The 10,142-nt window shown below is 34.5% G+C and overlaps 1 protein-coding gene across 14 annotated transcripts; it reads right to left on the bottom strand.

Moving 5' to 3' along the window:
• Window positions 1–6,306: 6,306 nt before the first annotated feature.
• Window positions 6,307–9,647, bottom strand: LOC141708661 (uncharacterized). Of its 14 annotated transcripts, none has more exons than XR_012569580.1 (5): window positions 9,354–9,633; window positions 9,100–9,217; window positions 8,108–8,205; window positions 6,782–7,343; window positions 6,307–6,688 (listed from the first exon to the last, which is right to left on the bottom strand). XR_012569580.1 is itself a non-coding variant. In XM_074512405.1 (4 exons), exons 1-4 carry the CDS (start codon window positions 9,610–9,612, stop codon window positions 6,626–6,628), a joined length of 492 nt encoding a protein of 163 aa, XP_074368506.1. In that variant the 5' UTR covers window positions 9,613–9,647; the 3' UTR covers window positions 6,307–6,625. The 14 variants fall into 14 exon arrangements, 2 of the variants coding, with proteins under 2 accessions (XP_074368506.1, XP_074368507.1); XR_012569582.1 differs by having other exon boundaries at window positions 9,130–9,217; window positions 9,425–9,633; XR_012569584.1 differs by having other exon boundaries at window positions 9,441–9,633.
• Between the last annotated feature and the right edge of the window lie 495 nt (window positions 9,648–10,142).

The following is a 10,142-nucleotide window of genomic DNA, read 5'->3' as shown; positions in this document are numbered from 1 at the left end:
CTAAGTTGTAGTTCACCATGATTGTGATGAGAGAAAAATAGATGAGATTGAGAGCTTGAGAGTTTGAGAGAAAGTGAGAGATGTACTGACTGGAGTGAAGTGTTGGTTTATATAGGTAATGTAATGTCAGGAGACGCAAAGGAAATTTAATGCTGACAGGTAGAAATAATTCTACCTCGTCTCCCTAGACTGATGAGAATAAAAATAGCTCTTGGAAGTGTAAAACAGGGTTTAATGCGCACAAGAAACAAGTAAATATTACTGTGCATGGATGTGTATCACTAACCCTAATTGTATTAACTGTTAATATTCCACCCAAATATATTCTGATTTAAAATAAGACTGCTTCAGATTTTAACCACAAATAAGTCAAGTAAAGAATCAGAATTTAATATCAGCACTTAGACTTATATCAGAACTTAACAGTCATCAGAACATGATTTTTTAACTCGAAAAGTGAATGCCTATCTTGGTAATCTTCACACAAATTCTGATTTCGGTTCTTCAGAACTTAATCATCAGAACATGTCCTCAGAAATTATGCAATCTGACACATAAACTGTTCATCTAAAATAACATTTATCACCATAGTAATTTTCATCATTCATATAGAGTGTAAGTGTGTGCATTAAGCTAAATATCAGACAAAGAGTAAAGTATGATTCACTTCAGTACATCTTAGAAATAAGGCATAACTAAGAACTTTACTCAAAACCTGTCATTATTCTGAAGCCTACTATTGAATGAGTTCATGCATGAGTCCACCTCAACTGTTTTGTGCTTATTTTATGCATCTTTTGAAATTCCATTTTACAGTGGCTTCTCAGTGTAAGTGGGTCACGACTGCTTATCAGAATTTATGCTATTATCAGAGTATTTCTCTAGTAATCATAGAGTGTGAAAAGTCACCAAGAAAAATAATTATTTGCTTTTCTGATGCATATTATTTAATATCAGCAATGCACTTGGGTCGTCCCTTCCACATTTTTACTCTAGATCTCAAAGGAGTACCTGATTTTTATTCCTTGTAATTATGCCATCACTATCAGTTTTGTTTCTGAATACCCACTTTGTACCAACAACAGATTTGTTCTTTGGTCTTGGCACTAGGGTCCAGACTTTGTTTCTTTCAAATTCATTCAACTCTTCCTGCATTGCTTGCACCCAATCAGCATCTTGAAGGGCTTCTTCCACTTTCTTTGGTTCAGTCTGAGAAAAAAAAGAATTGTAAAGACATTCACTTGAAGTAGTTGTTCTAGTTCTGACACCTGCATCAGGATTTCCAATAATTAAGTCAGGTGTATGTGATTTAGTCCACTTCCTTGCAGATGGAAGGTTTTCTCTAGAACTGGATGCTCCCCCATGATCGATGTTATCTTCATCAACATTTTCTGATGCTCCCCCTGAAACTATGCTCTCTGAGTTGGATCCTTCAGAATTTAAGTTTTCAGAACTATCAGAACTTGGCTTATCAGAACTTGACGAATCAGAACTTAAAGAGCCAGTTGTATGTTCTGATGCTTCTTGAGATGTGGTTGTATCTTCAGTATGCCCCCCTACACAGGTGCATCTTCCTTTGGCGCAGTCACCACAGTTTCAATAACATCAGAGTTTAATCCATCAGAGTTTGCAGTATCAGGATTTAGACTGTCAGGATTTTCAGTATTAGAATTTAAGTCTTCATTTTTAAATCTCAGATGATCATGATCATTGAAATCTTCAAGTCCAGTAATCTTCTTATCATCAAAGGAGACATTGATAGATTCCATGACCACCCTTGTTCTCAAGTTATAGACTCTGAAGGCTTTTGTGGAAAGTGGATATCCAACAAAGATACCTTCATCAGCTTTTAGATCAAATTTGGATAGCTGTTCAGGATGAGTCTTTAGAACAAAACACTTGCATCCAAATACATGAAAATACTTCAGATTTGGCTTCTTTTTCTTCACCATCTCATATGGTGTTTTTCCATGCTTGTTAATGATTGTTGCATTCTGAGTAAAACAAGCAGTCTGCACAGCTTCAGGCCAGAAATAGGTTGGTAGCTTTGCTTCATCAAGCATAGTTTGTGCAGCTTCAATAAGAGTTCTATTCTTTCTTTCAACAACTCCATTTTGCTGTGGAGTTCCAGGAGCAGAAAATTTCTGCTTAATTCCATGGTCTTTACAGAACTCTTCCATGATCAAATTCTTGAACTCAGTGCCATTATCAGTTCTTATTATTTTCACAGAATCTTTGACCAATTTATCCAGTTGCTTGACATGATCAATCAAGATAGATGGAGTTTCACTTTTAGTGTGCAAGAAATACACCCATGTGTATCTGGTGAACTCATCCACTGTGACCATAGCATATTTCTTCTTTGCAATAGACATGACATTCACTGGACCAAATAGATCAACATGTAGTAGGTGATAAGGCTCAAGAATTGATGATTCAGTCTTGCTCTTAAATGAAGATTTCCTTTGTTTAGCCTTCTGACAAGAATCACAAAGGGCATCAGGAGCAAATACTGACTTTGGCAGTCCTCTCACAAGATCTTTCTTGACTAGCTCATTTATATTGTTGAAATTTAAATGAGAGAGTTTCTTGTGCCATTTCCAGCTTTCTTCAATTGATGATCTACTCATTAGACAGATTGCAGAACCATCAGTACTTGTTGAAAGCTTGGCTTCATAAATGTTACCATGCATGTATCCTTTCAGAACAACTTTTCCTGTAAATTTACTTACAACTTCACAGTGTTCTTCAAAGAAATCTACATGATAATCTCTGTCACATATTTGACTAACACTCAGCAGATTGTGTTTAAGTCCTGAGACTAGAGCTACTTCTTTAATGATGACATTCCCAAGATTGATATTGCCATATCCCAATGTTTTTCTAATGTTGTCATCTCCATAAGAAACACTTGGGCCAGCCTTCTCCACAAAGTCTGATAGCAGGGCTTTATTTCCAGTCATATGTCCTGAACATCCACTGTCCAGAACTAGGATGTTTTTCCTGTTGCTCTGCAATCACAAAGACCACTAATGATTAGTTTTAAGGACCCAGACTTGCTTGAATCCTTTGGCCTTGTTAAGTTTGTTAACATTTGCAGCGGATTTAGCATCAGAGTTTTGTTAACATTTTTCTTATCAGAATTTACACTATCAGACTTTGAATCAGAACTTACACTAGAAGGAACAATACTAACTTTCTTTAAAGAAGGTTTTATTTGATAATAATCATAGTACAAACTATGATATTCCTTACAGGTATAAATGGAATGCCATAAACTACCACAATGAAAACAAGGATTTTGTGGCTTATATCTAACATACTGACTCTTAACTCCTGACTTTGAAGGTAAGGAGTTTATGTTCTTATTCTTCCTGCAAAAAGAAGCCAGATGGTTAGAACTTCCACAGTTATGACACGTTTTTCTAGGAGCATCAGGAACAGGCTTATAATCATTACTTTTATTCACACCTTCCTTTTCATTCCAATTTTTCCTATGTGATTTTACCTTGTTTGCATTCTTAACTTCTTTCAGCTTATGCTTAAGCTGCTTCTTGGTCATTAGGCCTACGTTAACTTCAGTTGTCTTTTCCTGTTTTAGTTTATCAGAAGTTAATTCCTTTTTAACTTCTAATTTCTCAGTATCAGACTTTACAGCTACAAACTTAACAGGTTTTAACTTTGGCTTTTGTTTAACAACTATAGGCTTAATTTCTACAGTTCCTTTATCATTCTTATCATCTCCATAACCTAAGCCCTCTTTCCAGTTTCCACTACTTAACAAATTCTGAGTTGTCCTGCCAGAGTTAGTCCAAGTCCTGATAATTTCCTTCTCTAACTCAGTTTTTAGAGATTCATTCATTTTAAGTAATTCATTCCTAACATAGAAAGCATCATCTCTATCTTTCTGAGTTTGATGGAACATGACTAACTTTTTTCCTAAATAATCATTCCTCTTTTTACAAGCAAGATTTTCAGAAGTTAATCTTTCACATGTTAAAGTTTGATCTCTATAGCTAATGAACATGGTTTTAAGATATCTTCTCAACTCATTAATATCATCAGTATGAAAGGCATAAGTAGTTTGAGGTACCTTTAACTCAGCAGCTTCAGAACTGCTTTCAGCACTTGCCATATCAGCATTTGCCATCAAGGCATAATTCTCCTCACTTTCAGAATCTGAGGTGTCTGTCCAGCTTTTCTTCTTTGTGACAAGAGCCTTGCTTTTGTCACTCTTCACTTTCTTGCAATCAGGAGATATGTGGTCTTTCTCACCACAGTTGTAGCATTTGACATTTGTGTAATCTCCTATGTCAGACTTTCCTCCTTTGCCTTCAGATTTTCTGAAATTCTTCTTATCAGAACTTGCACCTTTCCTGAAAAACTTCTTTCCCTTCCTGAACTTTTTGTATGCAATCTTTGTGATTCCTTTCACCATAAGAGCACACAGCTTCATCATCTCTTCATCAGCGTCCGTCCCAGGCAAGCTTTCAGATTCTGAGTCATCATCACTATCAGAACTTGATGACTCAGTATCAGACTTTGTGAAGAGCGCTTTACCCTTGCCTTTCCTTGAGGTGGCTGCCTTGGGAGATTCTTCTTCGGCCTTAAGAGAAACTGTTCTTGTCTTTCCTCCTTTCCTCTTGCTTCTTTGTTCCATCTCAAGTTCATGAGTCTTGAGCATCTCATAGATTTCATCAAGAGTCGTTTCATCAAGATTATAGTTGTCTCTTATAGTTGCTGCCTTCAAATCCCAGCTTTCAGGAAGAGCTAACAGGAATTTAAGGTTTGAATCTTCAAGATCATACTCCTTATCAACCAGTGACAAATCGTTCAAGAGTTTGACAAATCTATCATATAAATCAGTCAATGACTCATTAGCCTTTGAGTCAAAGTGTTCATACTCTTGAGTGGGTATTGTCTTCATGTTCTTCTTAATCGTATCAGTTCCCTAACATCTCTTTTCCAAGGCATCCCATATCTCCTTTGCAGTCTTGCAGTTAATTACCCTATTTGACATTACATTATCAATGGCACTATGCAGTAAGTGTCGTACCTTAGCATCCTTAGCAATTGAAGCGATATTTTCAGCAGTGTAGTCGCTCTTCTCCTTTGATACTGACTTTGCTGCTTCACCTACAACTGCAACAGCGAGCTTGGTTGGTTTGTGAGGCCCTTCATTGATTCTGTCAAGATATTCTGGATCAGTTGCTTCCAGAAACATGGTCATCCTCACCTTCCATACGGGATATACAGATGGCTTCAGAATGGGAACTCTAATAGTCTCATATCGACTATGGATTTGTGTCTTTGGAGGTTCTTCAGTTTTGGTGGGCTTAGTTGGAGTTTCTACTTCAGACATGATTATTTTTGGATCTTAAATTGTTTGTGTGTTAACAGATTGCTCTGATACCACTTGTTAGGTCACACACACTGTAGAAGGGGGTTGAATACAGTGTATAGCACTATCAAATCGAATTCTAATAACACAAGTAACCGAAAACAGACTTTATTCAAAGCAATAAACTCTGTAACAATGTGGAACTGTCCTCTCTCAGTGACGAACAAATATCACGAGAGCTGCTAGGGTTACAATGAATAATATTCTCAATAATGATAACACTTATAGTGTAAACCCTATGTCTGTGTTTATATACTACACAGTTACAAGATAATCGCTAATTGATATGGAATATAATTCTGCTTCCTAAAATATATCAAGCAGATATCTTTTCTTCCAAGTATTCTATTCTTCATAGAATTCCTTCTTCATGCATATCTCTTCTTACGTTTGTCTCGATCTTCTCTTCCTTTAATCAGTTGCCTTCCTTATCTGAACGTTTCCTTTAAGTCCTAATATTATCTTCTGATAAATATCTCCTGAACCTTAAGTACTGATGACTTAAGTTCTGACTTCAGTATAAGTACTGATTTCAGTTAAGTACTGATTTATCCTGTTTAAGTAAGATCTGAAAACTAAACATAAATCATATTAGTCATGACATTATCAAATATATCTAACAGTTACATTAGGTCTATTGTAACACCAAGGGTCGCTACGTATACGAGCATTATAATAGTCACCGTAATGTAAAACTTCATTGATCTATTGTAACAGAGAAGAAAATGTTACAATAGGCAACTATTATAACACTAAAAGACCCAAATGTAGCGAAAAATGAGTGATACATTAAGTTCGATCAAGATTAAAAACATGGACCCCACATGTGGGTTCCACAGCCTATTGTAATAGTTTGATTTATTTATTATAACACCATTTTTTTGTAATTAAGCAACACTAACATATATAATATAACACTATATGTAAACATAGATTACACTAGAATAGTCAAATGTAACAATTATTTTTAAATTTGTATACATGAGTCAAATTTTCGAACCAAACTATTAAATAACAGTCTCAATTCTCCAAATCATACCACTACATAAGAGTCTCGTCTCCAACGCCAACAACTAAAACATAACATCCAAGCTATCTTTGGATAGGAAAAAATTACTTTTCGACTATCCTTGGATATGAAATTATACAAAATAACCAGACAGAGAATCACTTTTTGCCCTTCTACACTTTCCTGATATAGATACAAAATAACCAGGTAGAGAGCTACTTGAGTGGCTCCTTTGTCCAAGCTCCATCAAAGCCTGATCTGTCAACATGTGCTTTTCCCTGCAATAGCATACATAAACCTATAATTTTGAGTAAATTTTTTATATATTTGGCAGTGCATATTTTGATGCAAATCAGCTAAAAGAAAGTTACCAGCGTATGCCCCCATATAATGCAACAATATCCTTGTCTGATAATCCCATCCGATAAAAGATGTCCTTTAGATGCGACGAGCCTACAAAAAAAATTACAAGGACATAAGACTTGCATAAATCGTAAACAAGTACATGGACAAGAGATGTAATCATGTAAACTTCTAATAAAGGGCCGCATCATAATTCTTCACATAATTATGTTTTCAAAGAACAATCAAATCACATCAAGTAGTTGAAACAGCCATGGTAAAGCTAAAAAACAGCAAGAGTTACAGAAAAGCCAAGAACAAAACCTGTGATCTAGTTCTTAGATAATGCAAAACCAGATTGCAGATTAGCATGATCTTGACATGTAATATGGAAAACATACAGATAATGTAACCAAGACTCTGGAGCATGTCCCATTTTAAAATCATCAAATTAAAGCTGATTTAAGATTTAAAAAATTCACTGGAACTACTTAATCCTCAATAGGCCCCTCTGGAAGCTCATAGCCATATGGATTCTTGCTGGCCCAATTCCACTGATCTCTGCACATGTCATCAATGTTAAATTTTTCCCTGCACCGAAAACCATTGTCAGTTAGTAATATAATTTAAGATAGCAATAGTAAACTTCTTATCTAATTATATAGTAATATTGAACTACGATGTAGGAAATACATATCACAAATGTATTAACTACATTATCCATATACATAGCAGTATCTAGCATTCATTAAAAGAAAATAATAACTCAACTTTATAGTACTAACTGCATTATCAATTAAAGTTTTATACTGAACATGGGTTGGCATAATAGCATGGCAAGCTGCATAATGCAAATCTCTCTCATTTGTCAAATAAGTTCTTATTTTATACAACCACTTTCACAATAACTATAACATAGAATAGTTCTAAACTTCTAATAATTCTAATTTGTGTTCCTTAAAGCTATATGATATATAATCAGAGCTAAGAAACAGTTTAAGCATTATTCATTAATCTTGGTACGAGTACTAACTACATAAATATAACCAAGGAAAGGGTTAGATCACACCAAATTTAATCCTTAAAATATGCAGTCAAGCTGGAGAGACCTGTCCCTTAAAATGCTCTTTTAGGGAGTTTAACACCTATTTTATAATACTTGATAATTTGCAGGTATGCCAGTATTGTCCAGAAATATGGATTCACATGTAATACGGAGAAAAATCATAGGAAATTGTCAGAAGGTTTGATCAGAGCAAGCTCGTAACCAAAAACAAATATTTGTAGCATGACACTTTCTCTGGGTTTTCAGTAAATTGTTTGGACTTTAAGCACATAGGTTAATGACTATTTACCTCAGGTTCATGATATTGAAACTCCGTCGTATAGCGAAATTCTGGATGTCTATTGTTTGAATAATCAGCCATCTCTGTATCCTTCAACTTCCTTCTTGCTGCACTCCAATTTTAAATTCATTTACATATTTAAAATCTAAAAAGATATAGGAAGGGGATTCAGAATCTTTAGATTCATAAGCCAATTTGTAAAAAAAAAATTGACCTCTTTTGTCAGTCCTTTCAAATAAGACCACTCTACCACCACGGGCACAAGTAGCCAGATGGTTACCAAATTTATCAAACTCGATAGTCGATATAATCTCAACTTCAAAGTAGCAGACATAGATCATCATACTTCAACAACAACGTAATCAAAGAAAAAAAACTAGAAAATAAATACTTGAACTATTATGAATTATATTAAATTGCAATCAAAAAATAGATTTAAAGATGTTGACAGTTGATCTAGTCCATAGCCAAACTAATCACAAGTAAATTGTAAAAGTATATATTTTTTCTTGCTTGATTTCTTTTATTTCTTCAGATTATAAAAGATTCTTTGGTTCCCTGGATAATGATATTGCACGGCATGTGTAGGGAATCCGAAGAGGGCATGGGACAATTTTGTTTGCTTTGCCTGTAACAGGATATATAAAATCCAAATTTATCATTAGCTGGGAGCATACAAGTGTTTATTTTACATCCCATACCATTGTCAAATTTAATATTACCAACACAAGAGGAGCTCTACCTCAAAGTTATAAAATTTATTGGCTGTTTTTTTGTCGCCGTCAAATTTTTTTATATCTTCTCATCATAATAAGTGTAATAACAGAACAATAAAGTAACTCACAAACAAGCTTGATACAAAAGAAACCTAAAACAATTAACCATGTACAGGCTTCATTCCTGTAAGCTCATCTTGAAGCCTAATATAGAGGTTGAGATCATCAACTATTTTAGAAGAAACATAAATCATTAAAAAGCATATTACTTATATCAGACTTAACCTTAAATAAACATCAAAGGCAGTTACTGACAAGTAAAATAAGAAGCGGGTACTATAACTTAGTGGTTGATTAACAAGCCAATTCCCACACATAAGCTCCAATCCAAAACTTGAAGCACCTACAAAATTGAAAACATATTAATTTACAGAGAATTAATTATAAACCCATGGTTTACAAAATTAAAAAACACAAATTAATTATTAGGTGAAACTCTTTTGGAAACAATTTCAATCACTAATAATCCCAAATCTAACCATAGAATTGAAGAAGTAAAATTGATAATTCATATCCCGTAAACCAAAGACATAGAGTTTTTAATTTGCACCGAGAGTTTGAATTACACCAAGTCAAAGAAGAAGAACATGAGAGAAGCACGATGTAAACTAGAGAACAAGAGAGAAGCAACCAAATGCTAATGAGGAGCAGCACAGATACGTATAAAGTGAGGACATGAATTTCCAGAGAAAAGAGACTGTCATCAATTGAATGGGAGAAAGAGACCCTACTCGCCATAGTTGAAAAAGAAATAAAGAGGCCAAGGGTGTTATTAAAAGGGGGATACAAAATAAGGTCCACGAGTACGAACGAGGGTGATGTTTAAAAATATCCATTTTTTTGGTGCAATGGCTGAAAATACGTATTTTTAAAATATATGGTTGAAAATACCGTTCTGGTTATGCATTTTATAATTGGATAAGTGTAATACGCATTTGAAAATTGAGTATCCAAGAAAATTACTAAAACTACGCATTTGTAGTTTGGATATTATCATTGGGATACGCATTTGCCAAATGCGTATCTTAAAAAAAATAAAAAAAATAAATTGGATACCCATTTGACAAATACGTATCTAGTACAAAATAGGATACCCAAATGGCAAATGCGTATCCAAAATGGTATTTTCAGCCATACACTTCCAGAATGGGTATTTTCAACCATTTGTACCAAAAAAATGTTATTTTTAACATTTTTTCTATGAATGAGGGCCTGAGACAATATTTAGCCTAATTTTTCATTGAGGGGGGAACTTTTACCGCCTCTCA

Source organism: Apium graveolens, chromosome 2 (assembly GCF_009905375.1).
Source record: "Apium graveolens cultivar Ventura chromosome 2, ASM990537v1, whole genome shotgun sequence".
Lineage (NCBI taxonomy): Eukaryota > Viridiplantae > Streptophyta > Magnoliopsida > Apiales > Apiaceae > Apium > Apium graveolens.
This window is presented reverse-complemented; position numbering and strand designations above follow the sequence as displayed.